General features: G+C 49.5%; 2 protein-coding genes across 3 annotated transcripts; one reads left to right on the plus strand and one right to left on the minus strand.

Annotated features, from left to right (window-relative positions):
* Nucleotides 1-35: 35 nt before the first annotated feature.
* Nucleotides 36-1,913, plus strand: LOC133887687 (protein PHYTOCHROME KINASE SUBSTRATE 4). Its single transcript, XM_062327657.1, has one exon. The coding sequence runs from the start codon at nucleotides 215-217 to the stop codon at nucleotides 1,679-1,681; it is 1,467 nt and encodes a 488-aa protein (XP_062183641.1). The 5' UTR covers nucleotides 36-214; the 3' UTR covers nucleotides 1,682-1,913.
* Nucleotides 1,914-13,617: 11,704 nt separating this feature from the next.
* Nucleotides 13,618-24,442, minus strand: LOC133909493 (uncharacterized). 2 transcript variants are annotated; one of them, XM_062351947.1, is made up of 6 exons: nucleotides 24,281-24,442; nucleotides 22,570-22,692; nucleotides 22,288-22,467; nucleotides 21,900-21,998; nucleotides 16,235-16,477; nucleotides 13,618-14,212 (listed from the first exon to the last, which is right to left on the minus strand). In XM_062351947.1, the coding sequence occupies exons 2-6, from the start codon at nucleotides 22,642-22,644 to the stop codon at nucleotides 13,880-13,882; spliced, it is 930 nt and encodes a 309-aa protein (XP_062207931.1). In that variant the 5' UTR covers nucleotides 22,645-22,692; nucleotides 24,281-24,442; the 3' UTR covers nucleotides 13,618-13,879. The 2 variants fall into 2 exon arrangements, with proteins under 2 accessions (XP_062207931.1, XP_062207939.1); XM_062351955.1 differs by having other exon boundaries at nucleotides 22,570-22,683; nucleotides 24,281-24,435.

Below are 24,442 nucleotides of genomic sequence, written 5' to 3' on the forward strand. Positions count from 1 at the left end.
ATTCGCGCGACACGGGCGCTTACACTCGCCGAGCATCGCGCTACGTACTTGGCCCCCCACGCCATCCCCGTCCTCCAGCTCCTGCTCCTACTCCCTTGGCTCCACCCGCACTCCTGCTCCTACAAATCCATCCTCGTGTCTCCTTCTATCCTGTCTCATCAATCACACTGTGCCTCGTCATAGTGAGACATCATACACATACACGTACAGTCGCATGGACAGGTACAGGGTTGCACCGGCGCGGCCAGCCTGCCAGTTCAGCGCTGGCCCGGGAGGCCACCTCCGTCCAGCGGCGCCGTGTGGGGCTGCGGGGCGCCGGTCGGGCGGCGCCGAGATCGGCATCTTCACGGCCGAGCGCTACTTCAGCGCGGCCGACGTCGTCAGGCGCGACGCCATACGCCCCGCGCTCCCTGAGGACGAGCCGCCGCGGCTGTCCGTCCCCCCGAGGGACGTGGCCAGCCAGAGCGGGCGCACCGCAGCGTCGTCGGAGGCGAGCTGGAACAGCCGCTCCGGGCTGCTGTCCAGCGGCCGCTCTGCCGCGGCCAGGCAGAAATGGAGCGGCGGCGCGGTTAATGGGAGTGATCAGGGTTACCGCGGCAAGAAGCCCGGCTCCAGCGGGCGGTGGACGCTGTTCGGCCGCGACTGCCCCTGCGCCGGCAGGAAGGCGGTCACCGTTGACGTCGCGTCCGAACCGAGGAGCCCGACGATCGCGCCCATGCATGCGAGGTTCAGTGCACACTCTGCCGTAGAGGAGTGCCTCGAGAGCATGATCTTTAAGGCGAAAGACGCGTCTCCTCCAGGAACTGCAAGCGACGAGCCCGCCAAGGTGAAGGTAACCGTAACACCGGGGAGCCGTGCGTTCCCTCTTGCCGCCGACAACGTCTTCGCGGTCGCAGCGCCGCCAAACCGGGGCACCGACGTGCCGTCCAACGCTTTCGCGTCGGGCATTGGTCGCCGCGTCGTGAGCTCCACTGGGTTCACGTTCCCGGCGCTCGGCTCGGCGAGATTCACAAGCAACACCTTGGACGAGCCGCCACGCGTGTCGCTGGAGGTGTTCCGCCCCATCGACGAGAATTCCGTGATGCTCGCGGACCCTCCGCCGGCCATGGCGGGCCGCGGCGGGGTCCACGTGCGCCCGCCGCCAATGGCTGCGCTGGTGGACGAGGATGCGATGAGCGACGCGAGCTCGGAGCTGTTCGACCTCGAGAGCTTCGCGGCGTCGTCATCGTACCCGACCACGTACCGCGGGCGCGGCAGCCGGCGCAACTCGGCCGACGACGACCTTCCCTACGCCGCCGCGGCCGAGCCGGCGCTGAGCGAGTGCATGTACGCGCCGAGCGAGGCTAGCGTGGTGTGGAGCGTGGCCACGGCCGAGGGCGGCGCGTTCGACGCGGCCAGCGTGGCCAACTTCTCCAGCGCGGCGTCCGCGTGCTGCGTCGACGAGTTCCGCTACATCGTCCCGGAGTCCCCCGCCGGGTTCACCGCCGCCATGTCCCGCAGCGCTGGACGGAAGAAGGGCGGCGGCGGGTTCCTGAACAGCTGCCGATGCGAGAAGGCAGTCAGCGTCGGGCCCACGCCGGTCCGGGTGGTCAAGCCGCCGGCTTACCCCGCCGCGGCCTCCAAGACTGGCGGCGGGGCGCGGTGCCGCCCCGACCGCGTCCACGTGCCGGTCCGGACGTGACGCGCGCGCCATCAGCCGGCGGCTAACTGCAGTGCGCGCGCGAGGGGTTCGATCGCACGCATGCGTGCGCGCATGAGGCTGTTGCTTTGGTTTTGTGATTACGACTGGTTGCTTTGTCGATGCTTAATTTTCTTTGTCTATTGAAGTGTGTTACGAGTGGAATTGCATATTGTTATTTTGAACAATATCGATTCACACTTCAATGTTCTTTTCACAATGTTAATTCCACAAAATTGAGGCACTTCGATATGCATTTTCCTGATTTCCTCTACATGCAAGCTCCTGAAAAAGACGTTTTGTAAGGTACTTCAAGTCAACCGGGAAGTACTTTCGTTTTCGATGAGATAACGTCAGCATACACTGTCAGCACTAGCCGAGCTTAATGAAGACCGGACCTTGGCCCCTCCTTATCATTAAAAAGCACTTAGTAATGCGCTTATATTTCAGTAACTATGTATTTATCAAGTAATAGATTAGTTTTTTACATAAGTTTGTTGATGAATTCTTTGAACTGACCCTCTAATTTTTTATGAAGCTCCGCCACTGACTATCAGGTGTCCAAATATGAAAAAAAAAAATGATACTATTCAATTCCCATCTGGAATTTAATTCTAGAAAAAAGATGAACACCCGTATCGTGAGTCTGATCAGTACTTACAACACATACGAACAGTGACATTGTTGCTGGCGGAGGCAGAAATACGTCACGCGTCGTGCCGGATTAATTAGTTGTGCTATTATAGAGTAAATCCTTTGTATCTTATGAATTTAAGCAATGGAATTTGAGTGGATTTTAAGGCATGCAGCTGTCCTAGCACAGATGAATAATCAATGTGACGCGACGTGTCAAACCTTACAATGAGTTTGAAACAGCAACCCACTGTTGTGTTGAGACAAATCGATTTCAGACCTACCAGCTTAAAATTTAACACCCCCGCATCGCTATAGCGAGGGACGACTCGGACGGTCACCATATATATTGCGCCACCATCTCTCTCCTCGACGTCCTCTCTTGTCTTCTTGAGGAATAGTGGTCGAGGCGTCTATAGCGGTCGGATCCGACCTCAATGCGTTTGGTTCTGGACCGGTTTCATCTAGATTTGGCCGGACACATCCATGGCGACCGGGCTATAAAGATGGAGTGTGGTGGCAGGTCGGCGTGAGGAAGCGATCGCTGGTTGCTTGGCAGGTGGCCAGTTCGAGATGTCAACCGGTGGGTTAGGCGGATCCGGTCAGGTCCGGTGCCGCCGCCGCCGCCGACCAACGGAGGCCGGGGGCAGTTGCAGTGCCCTGGTGGGAAGATCTGCATGAGGAGGATAGGATCAGGGCACCGATAGTCGTGCGGTCAGCAGCGGCCACGTGGGACGATGGTGCCTCTGTGTGGGCCGCGAGCGGCTCACAGGAGGTGGCCGCGTGTGCTGGACGACACCCGAGGAGGCGACCGTGTGTGGCGGCTGGTTGGCGCAGAGGTGCAGACGACATGGCGACGACGTGTGTACGCACAACAGCAAGACGACGAACGAAGGCTCAGTGGTGGTGAGAGGGTCGTCGTGGTGCTAGATCTGCGTGGGGGGGGGGCACTTTTGGCACGGCAGCGGTCGGTCCTGCAAAGCAACGATTGGTTTCGGTGCTAGGTGGCGTGGCCTTCATGCCCAGATTGGCGAGAATTGGCATCCCGCGTTTGGTGGCCAGGGGTGAGGTCCTGGCTCAGCGGGGCAGACGGCGGCGGTGACCAGTGGTAGCAGTGATGGCGGCTCACATCGGCTCTAGGATTGGAGCTATTGAGGCCGCGTGCTTGGTGGGTCTACGTTGGGGCGGTCATGGATGATATGACAATGACCAGAGGCAACCGCACGCATGTCAGTATGACGGCTTGCAGCGGACTGCGACGGCTAGCCCTACCTAGCAGAGGCTAGTATGGTACGGGACAGCGTCGATGACGGTACAAGCGGCAACGATGGCGCGTCGGCAAGAAAGCTTGCAGCGGACTGTGGCGTCTAGCCCTACTTGGTAGTGGCTAGTTCGGTGCGGGACATCGTCTCAAGATGGCGCAAGCAGGAATGATGGTGCGTCAGCATGTTGGCTATGTTTTGGCTCTGGAGTGACGGGGATGGATACTACGACGGTTGGTCCCGTAGGGTGACGGTCGCTTCGGCGCAGCAACCAAGAGGTCAGATGCACTCGGAGGTAGCGGCCAAGACAAGGGTGCGACCGTTGGTGGTTGCGAATAGCAGCTGGGACAAGGGCGTGCACGCTGTGGTTGATGGGCATGGCTTCTGTTTGGCAGAGCAGTAGGCGGCGACAAGGCGAGGACGTTGCTATAGGTGACCACGAGAAATGGCACGCGCGACCGTAGTGGGTCGCGGAGGCCAGCAGAGGTGTGATGTCGCTATGGCTTGTGCGGCATGGTGGTGGGTGGTCCTGCATTGCGGTGGCCACTTCAGTGCAAGGCGGCCTTCGTTCAGTGGCTTGAAGCGGCCAGTTTGATATGGTCGGTGTACTCGGTGAGGACATGGACAATGTTATGGCGACCAGAGGCAACCGCACGCGTGTCGACATGATGGCTTGCAGCGGACTGCGACATCTAGCCGTGCCTGACAGCGGAGCGTTGATGACGGCACAAGCGACAACAATGGAGTGTCGACAAGAAGGCTTGCAGCAGACTGTTGCGGCTAGCTTTGCATGGTAGTGGCTAGTTCGATACGGGACATCGTCGCAAGACGGCATAAGCAACAACGATGGTGTGTCAGCTTGCTAGCTATGTGTTGGCACAGCGGCGGTGGCTCCCGCTCGGCGACGATCGGTTTGGGGTTGTGTGCTTATGGCAACTGACTCTGGTTGGCAACGGTGAGTTTTCGGTGCGACATGGCTCCCACTTAGGTGTCGATGGCGACGGAGGCGGGAAGGCCAATGATGCGGCTAGCCTCTTTACATTTAAGCTGGTGTGGCACGATGGCGCAGCGGCGGTCGGTCACGCATAGCGGTGGCCGATTTCAGTGAAAGGCGTCTGTGCCTGGCGATGTTGCGAGGGAAGTTACAGTGATTCGTTATAGTCGTCGACGCATATTGTGGTTCTTTTATCCAATTGGCCAAGTATGGTTGCTATAGTTATTTATTTTTTTAGTTGGTTCTTTTTGCTGTTATTTTTCTTTTTCTTGATTATAGATTTTCAGAACTATACTTTTATATTTTTTCCTCCTATATCAATAAAAATGTACTATTAGGTGCCGTTTGTTTCAAGAAAAAATAAAGAAAGGGACATTATATTCATTCTGGCTATAGCTTGATCGATCCAGCCTATCCTCCTCAGACGTCCAATCACAACATCTCTTCCTTGATTGCATTCATGCATCTATTGTGTGCTGCTGCCTTGCCTGCCAAGCATGTTGGGCACATACATGCACGAGCACGACACGGGGACATGACGTGCTGAGCCTGTGTGATTGAACTGTGTGAGCACTGCCCAGCATGAATGGCATTATTAGCTGTCATGTATGATGCATGCAATCCGTCGAGCGGATTTTTTAATATTATATTTTTGTACGGATTTTTAGAAATACTACACAAGATGATTTAACGACAATCAATTTTCATGAGTTAGAATAACAAAATATATATTTTCGTGGTTCGGTTGCGCAAAAAATTTAAATTCACAGTTTGAAAATCCAAAAAATAGTTTCACGGGACAAAACTAGAGTTTTCACTAGACTATTGAGCGAAAACTGGCCGGATGAAAAGTACCTATCGTGTTCTAATTTTTCTCATTTTCTCTTTCTCTATTTGGATAATAGGGTTGTCGTATTTCAAAATTGACAAAAAATTTTCTATAGGTCCTATAATTCATGATTAATATATTTTAAAAGAATTCACCTCAATACTCCATGTAGGTTTCAAAATAAAAAAAAACTCTAAATAGGGCTACTTTTTGAATTTCTAGCAATTTTTAAGACCTCGAAGAAATTCCCAAAAATCTGGTAAAATTCACTAATATTCCTCTCATGTGGCGTAATAATCTCTAAGATTATTTTCACCTCTAGATTACTTGGTGAAAAAGTGAGTTCCTTTGCAATGCTCTATTTATATGCATTTTTATCATTTTATGTGATATTCTCTTTTTAATTCAATTTGAATTCAAACAAATTAAAACATGCACAGATTCATCTAAACTCTTATGGAAAATATATATGAATTTTCACAATTTGGGGTGTGACATCAAATAAAAAAAGAAATATTGATAATCAGACAAGTACCTGCATAAATAAATGTTGGCAGTTCAATGTAGTTTTTGTTCGATGTAGTTAAATTATCTGCATTGTGTTGGGAAACTTAACTGATATCTCTTCAATATGTATTTGAACTGATGTAATTTTGGGCAGGTACTTGTCCGATTGCTGACATTTCTTTTTTTATTTGATGTCCAGCCCAAATTGTGCGCATTCATATTTATATGTATTCCATAAGAGTTTGGATGAATTTGTGCATGTTTGAATTTATTTGAATTCAAATTGAATCAAAAAGAGGATATCACATGAAAGGATAAAAATAAATATAAATGGAGTATTGCAAAGAATCTAATTTTTTACCAAGTAACCTAGGGTTGGAAATAATTTTAAAATTATTACGCCATATAAGAGGAATATTAGTGATTTTTTTATATTTTTGGGAATTTCTTTGAGGTCTTAAATATTTCTAGAAGTTCTAAAATTAACCCTAATTGGAGTTTTTAATTTTCAAACCTACACGGGGTATTGAGGTACAAAAATATAATATTAAAAAAATTCAATAATGAGCTATAACCACATTTTGGAAGCTAAAACCATGCACCAACCATTTTGTTCCCTTCTTTCAATTCTGTATTATTATTATATAGGAAAAAGTCTATTTTACTCTTTCGAACTATTGTGTTTGTCTCGATAACCTCCTGAACTTTAAAACCCCCTAAAGTTTCAATACCAGATCACTTAACCCCCTAAAGTGGTTTTGCTAAGCGGTTATGATGACTTGGGTGCAACATCACATTTTTTGCCATGTGGCAGCCACATCTTCATCTTCCTCGTCACTCTCTCTACATCCCTCCCTTGACTGCTTCCCCTTCCATTAGCGAAGAATGGGCCCTCTCTCTCTCCCCCAAAACACACACTCTGTTCCCCTCTCTCTAAGGTCAAGCTGCACACAAGAGCCATGGCGTGCTACACTGCGTGAGCCTCACTAGTGACGAACGGCTACGCAGATCGGGTAACTAAGGGTAGAAGAGGCATCAGTGTGTCACTGGGGGTTCCATTTAAGGCGCTTGCAGCCATCAGCAGCAGCCAGAACACATCTGATGGTGAGGAGCAGCGGCAGCGCTACTGTGCAATGGTGGCAGTGCTCTGTACAGAGAGAGCTATATATATATATATATATATATATATATATATATATATATATATATATATATATATATATATATATATATATATATATATATATATATATATATATATATATATATATATAGAGAGAGAGAGAGAGAGAGAGAGAGAGAGAGAGAGAGACTGGAGGAGGAAGAGGGAGGGTTGCAGTTAAGCTGGGCCACTTTGCTGCTCACCAGAGAGTCAGTAGGCTCAGGTGAGGTTGAAGCTCGAGTTGGCACCAGCGAGGATGGAGCAACAATGTTGGAGTTGGAGAAGACGTCGTGTGCACGAGCTCGGCCAACAGAGGGTACTAAAATCATCCCCGCGCGATGGGGAAGTAATCTCGTACAGGTCTTGACCGTCGGCCTAGCTAGAGCGTGGCTGGCAACCGAGAACATCGACAGTGGTGGCTATGTCACCATGGAGGCATGCCCCAGCGTCGGGCTGGAGGGAATCTATTGCGCGCAAAAGAGAGAGGGGAACGTGACAAAGCTCACCGAAGGCTTGGTTCGGCCAGAGGAAGCTCAGATAGGGGGGCCCCACCGGTGAGGTCAAGGAGCTTGACGCCGTAGTTGGGAAAGAGAGCGTAACAACTTGATTTGTCTGGGGAAGTGGAAGATTCGTGCGGGGAAATAGTGGGATGTTGGCTTTTTTCACCAGGATCGAACAACCATGAAGAACACAAACACACAAAAGAACGACGAGATTTTTTTCTCAACACATGCTGCTATTTTATTTCTCACATACGCACACGTTATAATTCACGAACACGACTCTTTTCTCACACGGCACCTCTCTCTTCTCCAGGGCACATTATAGGGTGTCCCCCTCCCTTCATTATATAGGGGTCAAATATTAGACTCATAATCCTACTCCAACTCTCTACTTTGACATGGACTCTCCTACATGCCAAAACTAAACCTACCATAAAACAAGATTAATTTCCAACACTCCCCCTTAATCTTGTTTTCTTCACACTTGATTCAGGATGACGAACCCTTCTTCATCACCCCGAACGCACTTGCACTTAGTTCAGGATGGCGAGCACACTCCTGCTTGCCTCCCTGCACACTTGATTTAGGATGATGAACACTGCTTCATCAACCTAGGATGGCGAGAACACCTCTTCCACCCTGCACTTATTTTAGGACGACGAACACTACTTCATCATCCGAGGATGGAGAGCACACCTCTTTCACCTTGCACTCACCACACATGCACTTTGGACATGCATGGGCACTACATGCATGACCACACCTCGACACAAGATCACACGCTTCGCATTGCATTACACCGAGGCAGGCCTCTACCAGCGCCCACGGGCTGCACACGTCTTGCTAGCATACTTGGCTGCACAAGAGCCCCACAAGCCACAAGAGCCGCACAGCATGCATGCAAGCCCATCGAGACCACGCTCCCAAACCAGCCGCCAAGCAGCCTTGCCTGCTGCACGTGGCAAGACCTGGACCGTCTCCCACACAACAAGCCAAGCACAGAGTCCGGACCGGACACGCTTCCTGCCCCGTCCCACGATTCCTCCAGTGCAGCACTCCAACTTGGGCCCCACCAACCGATCTGGAACCGACGCCCGATCTCGAAACAGACACCAACGCCGCCAACCAAGTACGACTCCTGAACAGCAGTTGGCCACACAAACGTAACCGAGTTGAACTCTCGCACTCCAGTTCAACTCGCAGCGCGACCACCTAGATGTCGCTGAATCGAGTCCAAGTCACCAAATCACCCACGCCATCAACTCCCCTGTTGATCTCCACCTCCACATGAGTTGTGCCTGGCCTCGCGAGCCGCACCACGCAACTACGCCGCGCTCACGTCGCACACCTGCGACGCAGCACCGGCCTCCGGATCTCATCAGCTTCTACATCTTAACAGGCTCTGATACCAATTGTTGGCTTTTTTTACCAGGATCGAACAATCACGAAGAACACAAACACACAGAAGAACGATGAGATTTTTTCTCAACGCATGCTGCTATTTTATTTCTCACGCACGCACACGTTATAATTCATGAACATGACTCTTTTCTCACATGGCACCTCTCTCTTCTCCAGGGCACATTATAGGGTGCCCCCTCCCTTCATCATATAGGGGCCAAATACTAGACTCATAATCCTACTCCGATGCAATTATATTCCTACTAGAATTCTAATCCTACTCCAACTCTCTACTTTGACATGAACTATCCTACATGCCAAAACTAAACCTACCATAAAACAAGATTAATTTCCAACAGGGGAAGGCTTTGCACAACCTTGCTATGCGCAATTTGAGGTTTGATTAGGCGGATTTGGGTTCGGAGCTGCACAGATTTGAGCGCCAAAATGCGATGCCTCTTGGCCATCACTACGGTCCGCATCGGCAATGGGCCGAGGCTAGGGTAGCATGCGCCAAAGAATGAGGGACTCAAGGGGGAGCTCACCGCAAACTTGAACATGAAGGAGGAGTTGTGGTGCCACGACGTGACAACGCGGTAGGCAAAGGTGTAGCCAGAGCTAGGGAAGAAAGGGTGTGCACCTCGATTCGGTGGGAAGAGCGGCAAAATCTGGTCAGAGAAGCCCCGTGAGACCTTCCCCTTCGGATCCCATGGCTTGGACCAGGCTGAGTTGAGCTCGGGCGCGACGGGAACATCAACAAGCAACGGATTTGCTCGGTGGCGCGGTGGAGAGAGAGAGAGAGAGAGAGAGAGAGAGAGAGAGAGAGAGAGAGAGAGAGAGAGAGTGAGCTCGATCTTGTTAGCGCAGAGTGGGTAGTGGAGATGTGGGCCAGGTGGGGCTCCTCTGCGCAAGAGGGTGAGCCTGATCTCATCAGCGGTGTAGAGCAGCATCAGCAAGCGTCACAGAGTAGGATCGGTGACTGACAAGAGAGGAGCAGATAAAGAGGAGCGGTGAAAGAGACAACCTAGTTAGCAAAACGACCAAAATAGCTATCCACGTTAGCAAAACCGCCTTCCTAAACAACTAAGGGTGCAAAATGAGCTAGATTTATGATTGTAGAGGGTAAAATGGATGGTTTTAAAGTTTAGGGGTTATCCAGATAAACACGATAGTTCGGAAGATTAAAATGGACTTTTTCCTATTATATATATCTATTGTCGATGATCAAAGGAAATGTTTGTGCGGTCCATTGTTATTGCGTGGCCAATTAGCGAAGCGCGCTAATATAGAACAATAGCTAACTTTACAACTACTTGTGTCGCTCACCACGCTCATAGAGAATAGTACGTACGTAGCTTTACAGGTACAACATCGTGTCAGTCACAACTCACAAAAAAAAGAACTAATAGTGAAATTAAGCTCCATTACATACAAAATCCGGTTCTATATAGCACAAGTAGTACATTAGAGAAATGAACAACGTCCGTAAGCGGGGATAATCGTACACACTTTTATTCATGATTATACATGAAAATGCATGACTAATGTGAACAGATGACTAATGTGAATCCATAATGTGAAAGCGTGTGGTAATCAAAGGGGTAGTCTAACACCCCTCGTAGCCTGAGGGTTGCTAACACAAACATTCAAGCTAGATCTGAACTTAGTGAAAATAGAAATAGACAGTACTTTGGTGAAGATGTCAGTGTACGGCGATGTAGTAGGAACATGAAGTACTCGTACATCACCGAGGGCAACATGCTCCCAGACAAAATGTAGATCGATCTCGATGTGTTTGGTGCGTTGATGCTGCACTGGATTTATCGAGAGATAAACAACACTGATGTTGTCACAATAGACTAAAGTGGCGCAATGAAGAGAACTATGAAATTCCATGTAAGAGGATAGCCAATGTAATATGGCAGAATCGATGGATGGCGTCAATGCCGATGCAGTCGGAGATGTTGAAGATGACTTGTCACATAGGTTTTAACAGAATTGGGTGCGCGTCGGGGATGAAGGCACACGTCTATGTTGCTAGAGCCGAGTGTGTGGAGCGAAGGGACCATCACATGTCAACCAATGGTGTCTAGCAAGGGTGCAAAAGCAGCAACAGAGAAGGGCTCGATGATGGTTGCAATGCGCGAAGTGGAGTGAGAGAGAAAGCCGAAATAGCACACGGTGGCTGGAGCAGATAAAGCTGGGGCAAAGAGACCATCACGTGCCAACCAACAATGTCTAGGATGGGTGGAGAAGCAATATCAGGAAAGGGCTCGACGGTGGTCGCACTGTGCGAAGCGGTGAGAGGGAGAAAACTGAAACAACATGTGATGGCCGAAGTGGACGAAGCTGGGGCGATGAGGAAAATACATGCATGAAAATAAATAGATGATGACACTGAAGGCATATCTGTTGTTGCATAAGTAGCAACAAAGAAGGGATCGACGGTGATTGCAGTGGTGAAGCGACGAGAGGGAGAAAGCTGAAACAGCATGTAGTGCCTAGAGCAGACGAAGCTGGGGTGAGGAGAAAAACACATGCATGCATGCATGCAAATAAATAGACAAAGACATTGAAAGCTAGCAGTGGTTGCAGAAGCAACAACAGAGATGGGCTTGATGACGGTTGCAATGTGTGAAGCAGCAAGAAGGAGAAGACCGAAACAACATGGGGTGGCCAGAGAGGTGGTGACGTGGTAGTTTGGAAAAGGGAGAGGCGGCGATATGTGGACAAGACAGTGGAGCTACGATCAACAATGCAGGAGGAAGGACTCGAGGGGCATGACGACGATCGACGCGGGATGACAGGCAACGGCACTATGCAAAGAGAGGTGGCGCAGCGACAGCCGGAGGGGTCGATGGTGCGCAGGAACGGCTAGGATGACTGCGTGTGGCGACGCTACGGCCCAAGGGGGCGACGTAGCTGCAACATGTGAGTTGGTGCAACAACCTGACAATGGTCGGATCGGTGGTCAGATATCGGTGACAACAGGCCGGTGTGGAGGCGACGTGCAGACAACAAAGCGGGCAGCAACGCGTGAACACATCCTTGGGGAGTAGCGCGCGACTTACCCTACACAATTGTGGATGTGGATGCCGGGTAGGATTCGATGTCACGTCGAAGTAGAGGCACGCAAGGACGACATGCATCGATGGGTGACGCAAACCGATCTATGATCGAAAAACCGAAAAGAAAACGTAGGACAAGCGACCAGAAAGAGAAAATCAATCTAATAGACGGGACGGTGCGCTGGCGATGATAATCTAGGGTAGACGGTGCACTTCGATGGATGCAAAGGAGGGAGCCATGTCGTCGAGCGTGCTTGGTCACCACGTCGTCGTCGAAGGAGAGAAAGCTCCGGAGGAATCAACGTGAAGCAGGTGATGTCCGTAGCCGTGGGTTGGCCAAGTGGCACAAGCCGATCTAGTGATCGGCTGCACGAACTCTAATTATGGATTGAGCAGCTCTTGGCAGAGATCATGGGGTTTGATCTCCCAGGGGTGGGGCAGCAGAAGTGATTTAGGAACTATGTTGAGAAACAAAATACTCTGATACTATATAAGCGGAGATAATCACACGCACTTTCATAAATAATTATAAATCATAAGAGGTTACACATACATAATTGCTGAGGCTAATGGTAAGTACATAACTAATGTGAATTCATAATGGGAAATGAGCAGTCTAACACCGTCCGTCACATCACATAGCAGTAGGTGAGTATACCACACGATAAGGCGTGATGATTGATGGCCAAGTGTCATGAGGTGTATATATCATGCGTGCTAGCATAGAGCCCTTATACGGCGGCCCCTCGTTTCTGCCGGAAGACACCGGAACACAGCGGAGTCACCTTGTGGTCTGAAGCTTGCATTTGCATGCACGCAGCAGCAACGAGCCCTTCGTAATCTGCGTGGTCGCCGTGCAGCCACATCATCACACGACCAAATCTGAATCCTAGACACGAACCGATTCCGATCGTCTCTCCTGCTTGTTCGCTCTGAGCAAGTTGGCATCGGTCGCTGTTTCTTCGAAGGCAGCACGGGATGGACCAAGCCATGTGCCATCGATGTGATCGCACAGGAACTGATTGCGGTCGAGCTTCTGGAGATCATCGATGTTGTGCCGCCTCGTCGATCAGCTCGATCGGCTGGCTACCTGGAGCTGAAGGATAGATATGCATGGATCATGGGTGTTGCGTGTAAATTCGTATAAGCAACAGGAACCATTGCTCTTTCCAGACAGTAAGACAGGGAATAATCAAACACTTATGTGCCAAAGATTCCTGTGTTAGCAATCGAGAGTGAAAGCATGCATTTCATGCGGATAATGACACGCCAGCTGCGCACAAATAGCATCTCCTCCGATCTGAACTACTTGTCATTTTAGACTCGTGCGATCTGAATTACTTGTTATTTTAGACTCGTGCATTCATTTTTTGACATAGTTAAATTTGCCCCCATGCACTCAGTCAGCTCTCCAACACCACCAATCAATATGACATTTTGAAGAAAATATTGGCTCGAGAACCCAAAACATCGTGCCAATAAATGGTTAACCACAATTTAGATTAATTGTTGACAAACTTGCGCACGCTCAGAAATAGAAATTTCCGAAGAAATAGATATACAATAGTGGAACGCGGGGCTAAATAACCAAATCCATACCTCAGAAAAGCGGATGTCCATTTTATACTATTATTCATTTCATGCATCGCCATTGATGGTCCAAACTTTTCCTGATTTTCTATGATATCATAGACAGCAAATATACATTCCTTCTCGCAGATCCAACAACGTGATCATCGAGAGGGTTCTAACCAGCCTGTAAACTGGTGCTACAGGTTCTGACAAACGTTCCAGTTAGATAATCGCATCTCGACCTATTTGATCTCAGTTCGAGCAGGCGGGTTAATCAGACTCAGCCGTCTTAGGCACGCTGTGTTCTCCATCTCCATGTTTCGGAGAGTCGGTTCCACTGTAGAAGGAGGCCTCGCTCGAGGCACCCGAGTCTGCGCCATTAGCCTCATTGGAGCCGTGCAAAGATCCCATCTTCTTGTCGTCCTCCTGCATTTGCTCCGCATAGCTGTTGTATTCGAAGCCAGCCGGGTTCTTTCCCCCGAATACCGAGTCAAGCTTGTCCATGTCGAAGACGTCCGCCATTATCTTCTGGCTCTCCTTATCATTGGAGTACACAAACTTCACCTTCTTGCGGGTCTCATGATCCAGGAATGGCTTCACTATCTGTCAGTTGTAGGTATGGTTAGGCTGTTTGGTGTTTCGATCAATAGAATGGCTAAATTAAGAAAGAACAATAATGACGAAATATAGTGTGCCCCAGTGAGGGGATAAAAGAATGGATACTACCACCTTATCCATAAATTGATCCATACATCACATTTTCACTGCACATTCTGTGTTTCATAGGGCTCCCTCGGTTTGAGTTCAGGTTAGGGAACAGCAGGGCGTTGTATGCATCATGGAATATAGATCCAGTAAATATTTACATTTCAATTTTCAACAGTAGAAATTCGTTGAGAATGAATATTGGAGACAACAAAATAGCTTAACTACTGACAAACAAATCTAACTAAAGAAATGGAAGCAAGGCAAAGCCTACCAAATCTCATCAGTGTGGTAACTAAACATACCTATTTATAAGAGTAACCAGGTGTCATTAGTGTGGTTATTAAATAAATCAATCACTACCACACTAGCACATTAGACTGGATAAATAAATCAATCACTACCACACTAGCACATTAGACTGGAATATTCATGCATATAAAACGATGGGGCAGAGTTCATGCTGGAGGTATTTGCACATAATGCATCGTCTACCTGCACATTTTCAGGATCTCCTTTCCTACCTTTTTTTACAAGGAAATATCAACTACACAGTTAGGTGCTGAAATATGAAAATTTGTTGCTTCACAACATCACGGTAGGAATTGCGCCTACACTGATTCAAATACAACAACGTGGCAAGCGAAGATAGAAGAAAGAGTAAAGTACACTGGCAGTCCTGGTCCTCAAACTTATTCTAGGGTGTCATTTGGGTCCATAAACCAAGTGGTTCGTATCTAAGTGGTTCACCCGAGGTTCAAACCTCTCTAATCAACATCTTCACCTACGTGGCAAGCTTGACTATGTGCCAACATGGAAGCTGAGCAGCCCATTTCTCTCCTCTCCCATTTTTCTCGCCCTATCTCCTCTCTTATAATTTCTGGTACAAGTCCACGCCATCGCTGCTCGCCTCCAAGACTGCCCGCCGCGCGAACTCTGACAGCATCCGCTTCTTCCTCTCATTGATGATCTTGATGACATCGGCGGCAGAGGCGGTGGACACTTTCCTGGCTGTGGAGGAGACGTGGTCTTGAATGGTGTTGCGGTAGGCTTCGACAGCAGCGAGCTCTGCATTGACACACCCCGGGATGATGATGTGGTTCGCACCGTGTGCCAGTTCCCCCATCTATCTTTGCTGCTGATGCCCCTTGAGGGATTGATTTCCTGGTCTCCCACGGGCGGCACCATGAAATCTAATGAGCCATCACTACTGTTTCCCCGACTGGTACCAGGACGGAGTTCTCAACCATGTCCATGCCTTTCATGATCAGAATGTGCACTCCCCCTCCAGATTTGTGCGAATCTGATTGGAAAGTGGTTGTGCTCCGTGGATCTGGTTAGGACACTCCGTCACCCGTCAGTTCCCAGCAGGATATGTCATCATCGTCCTTGCTGGATCTGCCACCATGGGGATGGGGATAACGATGTGGCCCAGGCGCGCGGCAGCGACTGGGAGTGTGGATGGGAGAGGGAGCCGGGGAGGGGAGGCTGCGACCTCATCGTCCATGGCCCGAGATCTGGCCGGCGACATGAGTGGAGGAGGCATGGCACGTGGGCAATGTTCCGCCAGTGCTCGTTGGGTAGAGAGAGACGCGCGCGCGCGCGAGAGAGAGAGAGAGAGAGAGAGAGAGAGAGAGAGAGAGAGAGAGGAAAGAGGGAGAGAGAAATGAGAGATGGGCCACTGACATCTGGACCCTACATGCTAGGTTCCTTGGTAGCACGCAGACAGTATGCCGCATAGATGTTGATTACAGAGGTTTGGACCTCGGGTGAACCACTTAGCAAGTTTAGGATACAAACTAAAAGTTCAAGGACCTATGTGATACCCCAAACAAGTTTAAGGACCGCCAATGTCTTTTACTCTAGAAGAAACAATGCTGGTTGTTGATAAGTGAACTGAAGAAAGATAATTGTGCTCACCTTCCAGAAGGACTCAAATATCCTAGGAGGATTGTAAAGGATAGCTAGCCCCAACCTCTCAGGATAACAGTCTTGCAAGACATTGACAGTCTCACGTGTCACCTTCAGTGGTATGCTTCCCAATGTCCAGGACTGGAAGTCTGTCAGCCATACCATCTTCTCTTGATCTTCTGTCAGGTTCATAATTGCTTTCTCCAGAGAGTAAACTAGATATTTAATCTGCCCCGTTGCTGAAGAAGTGTTCTGATACATTTCAAAATCAAGCATACAAAATTAGAAAGATAGAACTTACAAACTTAGTGCTTCAGATTTTATCAACAAACTCTTGCAGTCTAGTCTCCACAATGATATTGCTTCATCAAATCAACACAAAATTTTCAAAAGGAAACTTATATAGGTAGTCATCAAAGTAAATTATCGCCATATAGGGTCACTAATTAAAATCCATTGGTATTATGAGAAGCAAAAGGAGTTTTTTAAAAAGTAAAAAAACTGTAGGGAAAATAAGAGAAAACAAACAGAAGACAGGTTTTCGATGCCAAGCATGTTGGATTTGATCCTACGAGAGGAGGGTTGGAAGAACACACACTGGATATAGAAGTTTTCTAGCTGCTAACACACACAAGGATTATACTAACATTACTCCCCCTCCACCTAAGCCTTTGTATTTGCTTAATTCCTTTGCTTACTCCTGTAGCGGCAGCCATAGTTTATCGTCCCAGCAACATAGCACAGGATCCTCTTCACGACTGTCATATGTTTCTGAGTTGGCCGCTCCATGAAGCAGCTCACGAACCCGACGTTGAAGGCGAGATCCAGCGGCGTGTGGACGAGGTAGCGGAGGCTTCCGACAAGACTCCTGTACTCCGTCGTGTCCACTTCTACAGTCGTGCTCTCGTGGCTGAGCTTGAGTCGTTCCTCCATCGGGGTGTGAGCGGGATTGCCATCTCTCATCCCCGCCATCTCCAGGATTCGAGCGGCGTATTGCGCTTGGCACAACGTGATGCCACCGTCGTCATTGCTCTACTGGACCTCAATCCCAAGGTAAAAGGAGAGCAAACCGAGATCGCTCATCCTAAGTTGAGTCTTCATCTCCGCTTTGAAACGATCGATCTCTCCCTTTGCCAATCCCGTGATGATCAGATCATCCACGTAGACCCCAAGGGGTAGCTACGTGTTGTCATGGCCGCGCTGGTACGATGCATGTTCGTGCGCGCTCTGCTCGAGGCAGAGGGCCCTTAATATGCTTCGAGCTTCGTGTTCCATGCGCGCAGTGCTTGTCGCAGGCCGTAGAGCGCCTTCCACAGCCGCAGGACCTTGTGCTCTTCTCCGGCAACGACGAACCCCGGTGGCTACGCAATATACACTTTCTTCTCTAATTCGCCATTGAGAAAGGCCGATTTCCCATCCATGTGATGGATTGGCCATTCCTCTTGGGTAGCTAGCGCCAGCAGCAAGCGCACGGACTCCAAACGATCAACAGGTGCAAATACCTCGTTTAAGTCCACGCCCGACTGCTGCACAGACATTGGCGACGAGGCGAGCTTTGTGCTTGACCACAGCCCCAGCTTCGTCTTTCTTGAGCTTTAACACCCATTTGAGCCTGATTAGGCGGTGTCCACACAACAGCTCCACCGGCATCCATGTTCAGTTCTTCTCGACAGACTTCATCTCTTCCAGCATCGTTGCTCACCACGCCGCGTCACGTTCCGCCTCGTCGAAGGACCTCGGCTCTCCTGCGCTTGCTAGGTGCAGCTCGACGTCGTCCAGGATGCGAGTAGCGTATCCCGTCGGAGCTCCCCCACCGCCAAGCATCTTGTCAACGATGCGGTAGCGTACTGGGCTGTCGTCGTGGTGTGCGTCGAGCCCGACGCTGTCATTCGGCGGTGGCGTGACAAAGTCCGCCTCCTCGGTAGATTCACCGCTTGGCGTTCTGGGCGACGCATCGATCGCCGTTGGACTTGGTATAGGTGGTTCCACTATCGGTGTTCCTTCGGCTAAGGTGGGCCCCTCAGCCGTCGGGAGATGGACTTGACTCACCATAAACTCCATGTAAAGTCGCTTGATGGAGCCACGCTCCCAGCTGCATCCGCCTCCTAGCTGCAGCAGGCGCCCTCGTTGAAGATCACATCTCGTGACACACGGACGCGTTTGGTGCTCAGGTCGTAGAGACGGTACGCCTTCGCGCCATGCTAATAGCCGATGGAGACAGAGCATGCTCCTGTCATCAAGCTTCCGCAGATGCGGTCGCGCCTCCTTGACGTATGCTAGACAACTGAAGGTGCGCAAGAAATTCACCGCTGGCTTCCGGCTATGCCACGCCTCGAACGGCGTCATGCCATCCAGGCTCTTCGTCGGTGCGCAATTGAGCAAGAAGATGGTGGTGCTCATCGCCTTTTCCCAAAACTCCGCCGGCATGCCCCTCTGTTTCAGGAGTGCGCACGTTGTCGCCACGATCGACTAACTGTGCCTCTCCACCACGTCATTCTGTTGTGGGCTGTAAGGCGTGGAGAAGTGTCGTTGGACGCTGCGATCCGCGCAGTGGCGCGTGAATTCAATGGACGTGAGTTTGCCACCGTTGTCGGTATGGAGGACGCGAAGCTTCTGACCGCTCTCCACCTCCGCCTGGATCGCCACCGCTGCGTCGCTCTTCACAGCCAAGAGCGTCAGCCACATATAGCGGCTGGCGTCGTCCACCATCAGCGGAAAGAAACGACGTCCACCTGGTGTCGCCGGCGTGATGAGACTGCAAAGATCTCCATGGACGAGGTCGAGGTGCTCTTTCGTTCGATACTTGTCCTGTGACGGGAACGGAGCTCGACGGTGCTTGGTGGTGACGCACGTGTCGCACAGCTGCTCAACATGCTCCAACTGCGGCAAGCCTCGCACTATCTCATGGTGCGGCAGCCGCCGGAGTGCATCGAAGCTTATGTGGCCGTAGCGCACATGCCACCACCAGGGGTTCTTGTCATGGCGCGCCGCGAGACAAATGGGACGGGCGATGTCGAGGCGCTGGATGTACAGTTGGTTGCGCCTACGACGAACTTTGGCGAGTAGGCAACTTCCGCAAGATGACGTCCTCGGTCAGCACCTTGGAGTCACCCTCGTCCAGCTGGCCCACGCTGATGATGTTGGTCTTCAGCCGTGGGATAAAGTAACGCCGGTGAGTGCCTTGTGCTCTCTGTTCTTCCCGGCAAACAGGATGGTGCCACACCCGCGGATGTCGACCACCGAGCCATCTCTGAAACGGACGAAGCCTACCGCACCTTGATTGAGCTTCGCGAAGACATCGTGGCAACCCATCATGTGGTTGGTGGCACCAGTGTCGAAGTACCAGCCCTCCAGGTGGTCGCCATCGTCGCTGGCACCAAGGTGGACATGCACGGGCGGCTTGTCGAGGTGGACGTGGCTTGGCGATAGCTCCTGCTCATCACTGAGAGAGCACACCTACGCCATCATGAGCGTAGTCTCATCTTCTTCCTCCTCACCCCGAGCCAAATAAGCATGCTCCTTGGGTGATCAATAGTGCTTGGCCCAGTGGCCATAGTAGCCGCAATTGCGGCACTTGTCATGAGAGAGATCGCACATGGCCTCCCCTTTCTCCCGCAGTGCTCGTGCATGGTGACAGGTGTTGCCGCTGCCCGAGGACCCTTCACCCTGCTTTCGCTCCTTCATGCGCGCGAGCTATTGCTCCTCGATGAGGAGCTTTTCGCCAATAGCAGGGAAATTCTTCCGGATCGAGACGACCCTCCACCGCCTTTAGCCTCCTAGTCACTTCCTCCGTCGTGAGCGTTGAGAGATCAAGAAGAGTCTTAATGGACAGAGTAATCTGCGAAAATCTCTTGGAGACTACTCGTAGATATTTTTCTACCACCTTTTGTTCTTCCATCGTCAGTGATGAAAAAATCGATCGATTAATCAGTGATCGGTAGGGCAACGAGTAGATTAGCCTGTTATCAGCTCTAAAATCAGTCGAATCGACCGACGCGTCGTCTCTGTGTCGGGGGAGGAGACGGAGGTAGCAGAGAGGCGAGAGATGGCGACAGAGGGGTGAGAGGAGGAGGTGGTGGCGAGGGAGAGGCGGCGGCAGGCCGGCGGGGGGCAAGGCGGCTGGGGCGAGGGGGAGGTGGAGGCGGCAGTAGGGGCGGGGACGAGGGGGAGGCGGCGGCGGCGGCAAGTGAGGGGGGGGGTGCGACGGCGGCTGCGCGGCGAGTGGGACTTGCGGGGAGGGGTAGGGTGTTAGGTAGTTAGGATTAGGTAGGGCAATAGTAAGATGGGCTGGATGCTGGATGGGTTGAATGGCAACCCACTATATCTAACCCTTTATTTATTTTTCTTTTCTTTTTTCTTATTAAACAAGTGATGCATTTGCTTTTGGATTTATGTTGATAAGTTATAAATGAAAAAAAATAGTAGTTGCAATGCAAAATTAGTTGCACAACATATTTTCTCTTATACATGTTTACATAAGTACTTTATACCAATTGATTAATGGCCGACCGATTAATTCAGTTAATCCCTGATTAACCGATTAATCCCTACTCCTGGCTGATCGAGCAGCTACCAATCACCGATTTTTTGAACAAATGTCCATCGTTTCTCCGAGCGTGGCGAGGTTAGTGATGAGGCCGGAGAGACACATCGCGAAATCATCAATTGTCTCCCTATCACGGAACAAAATTGCCTCGAATTCCTTCCGCAATTGTTGCATCGAGGCCTTGCGGACACGATTGTCGCCGACATACATCGATTTGATGGCATCCCAGGCTTGCTTGGTGCTCGTTTTAGCGTGCCGATCATCTTCTGGGGCATGTCACGGAGGATGGCCTCCAGAGCCATGCAGTCTTCCTGGAAATCCGCATCGCCAAACTCCATTGCATCCCAGAGGCCGCGAGCCTGCAGCATAACCTTCACGAGCAGACTCCAGTCGGCGTAGTTGCTCCGTGTGAGGATCGGGTACGACGCGCTGCGAACCTCCTTGACCACACGCTGGACAACCACATCGTGTCCGTCGACGTCTCGGTGTCGCAATCGTTGTGTCGGCGACGATGGAGGGCGGCAGTGGTTGAAGCGCCAAGGGGGACTTAGAGCCTCACCACTCATAAGAGCCGACATCGCCGGGATTGATCAACCCTGACTCTGGTATCAATTATTAGATTCGGTCCTGCGAGAGGTGGGTCGAAAGAACACACTGGACACATGACTTTTTAGCTGCTAACAGCTTGTGATGTATTTAGAAAGCATCTAAATCATGCCTCTAGGGGTGGGGGGAGGTTAGCCCATATATATAGACACAAAACGACCCACTGTCGCTACAGTAACCGACCCACTGTCACAAACCAACATGCTGCTGCTACAGTACCCGACAGCAAAAAGATTAGACTACCACACACAAGGATTATACTAACAAAGCATGAACATCTATTTTTGTTTCTTCTGATAGTTCGATTTTGAGCTTAGATCATGCAGGTCGTGCATCACATTCGTAATTTGATGCTGATATCAGCATGATGACACTATGCTCATGGGTTTGCTCTAACTGACCCTTCTATCAAGAGTTCAAGACCATATAACTCCAATCTGATTTCCAAGCACAAGATTATGAACAAAATCTCAAAAAATCTCATGATGTCAACTCAATTCTTTCTACAACAAGTGAACTAACCTCCAAACCAGGCCTCAATACAAGAACAGTTCTTCCATGTTTGTCCTTGTAGTCTGCCCTATAAATCTTTCCAGTCTCTGCTTCTTGTGAAATATCTTCCTGATGGTTGAAAGGATGAAATGTTTATAATATGTTGGAAAACCAGGCCTCAATACAAGCAGCTTTTGAATTATAAGGCTGTAGCACCAATATTTAATTAAAATAATGTCCTACAAGCATCCCTCTTATACTAAACTTTCAGGTAGCCTAAAGTTCAGAGCATAACCTAGAAACATCCCTGCTTCTCACGGTCTCACCAGTATATTAATGAGCTGCTCTACATATCGACAGTAAATGCATGTATCCTTAATTGAATATGGACATAAAGGATTGGTTGAACCAAACACACCCAGCAAATGGTTTCTGGCTTGAATGCTAGCCGCCACTTCACAGCTGCTTTCAGCAATTTACTAGCTTTCTGCACATTCCAGCTTCTTGCTCGAAGAAATCTCGATAATGAGGCATCTGCAAGGAAATCTTGAATGGCTACTGACGAATGTTCACCAAGATCCTTGCGTAATTCATTTATCTGCTCAATTAATAGTGCAGAAAATTCAGCCTTTAAGAGAAAGATTATTTTTTTAATAAAATCCGTTGGAGATCTACACTACAGGCAAGATTGTATTCTTACTCTTTCTTGCTGTTCTTCTAGGGTCAAGTTTTTCTCAGTTGTACCAGCATTGTTTGACTTGAATAAAAAGGACATTTCAGTAACTGGAAGGAGGCAGCTCTACTAGATATGCAACTGCAAAACCTGCATAAATAACATCATAAGAAGAATGAACCAGCACAGACTAATTCTGATCAGATTTTTTTTTTAATTCACTGATCAGAATATTTGTTTGAAAAAAACAAGTTGACAAATGAACATAATGATAAATTGATATTTTATTGAGAGGATGCGAGCAAAAGTATGCGGCTAACAAATATCCAGGTAAGTTGATAAATTTCATATGTTTGTATCAAGGTTTTAAGTCGCCATTTTTGTGGCTTCGTGGCAAGGTTTGGAGAAAGCTACAGCAGCTATCGCTAGCTAATGCGGAAGCTATCCTTCATCGTGTTTTAGTATTAAAAATAAAAATAAGTTAAATAAGTACGCAATATAATTCATATTCGAAAAATTTATAAAACCAAGGTACTTTAGCATATACTAAACACTATATATAAGATCATAAATCTATTATTCCTACTGGAAAGTATTCAATAATAAGAATTATGAATGTTAGTATTGGGAAAAACAAACATAAAGTGTCCTGTTGCATTTCTCAAACTTTAGGCTTATGAGAGATGTATTTAGGCCTTCTAATGAAGTCAGATTTCAAAATTGAGTTGTTTTGGCCCATCAGCGCATACGTAGGATTGTAGAGCTATGGCAAGGAGTGGAGCTATTGCGCTTGTAGCTAGTATTGTGGCAAATTGGACCGACGCTTCGCGTTTAGGTTCAAAATAAGCTATAGCACATCTGTATCTATCTATTTCGAACCTTGGTTTGTATGAAGTGATACTCTGTAGAAACTAACAATTTGCACTCTTATGTGAAGCAGTCAGACTAGTCAAATTGCACATGCTTGTCGCAGAGTGATACTATGCATGACAAAGTATTGCACAGATTTCACAAAGCGGCGAAACGGATTGCCTTGCTTCGAGCTTCATGATTATACCCAGTTTCAACTTCACAGAACATACGTCATGTCACGTCCTCAAAAATAAAACAACCTATGTATAGCTACATATGCACAGCTCCAGGAGTGAGGAGAGAACATGGAAAACCCAGGAACAAGCCATCCAATCGAACATGGAAAACCCTGGAATGGGGACAGACTAACGAACAGCGCAAGCCACTGAGTTGTACTCTGGCGTCGATGACACCGACGTTCTGAAAGAACAGCAACCATCAATCCGCGGCAATACCATAACACGGTGGGAGATACGGGTACTATCATAGCATGGTACGCACAATTCCCCCTCGCAAGAGGTGAAAATTGGATCTGATATCATCATAACACATTCACAGGTCGACATCGTCTGATCGTCAGATCAAGCCAACGCAACACAGTAACTGCCAGCAGGCAGCTCCGATCCTCGTGGAGCCTAACCAGCACGAGGAATCACCGGAGCTGGAGGAGGAGCAGATCGAAGGCTCACCTCGTATCTACGAATAATCACCGTTTCAATCTACGGAGGAAGAAGCCGCAAGGCGCCAGACTCGCGGCACGAATCTAATCCAACCCACCAAGATGGCCAAACAAGATCCCTATACCCAGGGAAGAAAGACCCGACGGCAAGTGGCGATTCGCTGCACGGCTGGATCGATCGGGAGGCAGCAGCGGGAAGGCACGCACCTGAGGGAGAGGGACCAACCGAGGCCTCGTCCCGATTCTTGGGAAGGGAAGGCGGAGGAGCAGTCGGTGGAGTGCGCTGGGAGAGGAGAGGGCGACTGGGCGGGCGGTGGTGGACTGGTGGGGGGCAGGAGGCGGAGACCGGGGGAGGCGGGAGGGCGAGAA

This window comes from Phragmites australis, chromosome 1 (genome assembly GCF_958298935.1).
Source record: "Phragmites australis chromosome 1, lpPhrAust1.1, whole genome shotgun sequence".
Classification (NCBI taxonomy): Eukaryota; Viridiplantae; Streptophyta; class Magnoliopsida; order Poales; family Poaceae; genus Phragmites; species Phragmites australis.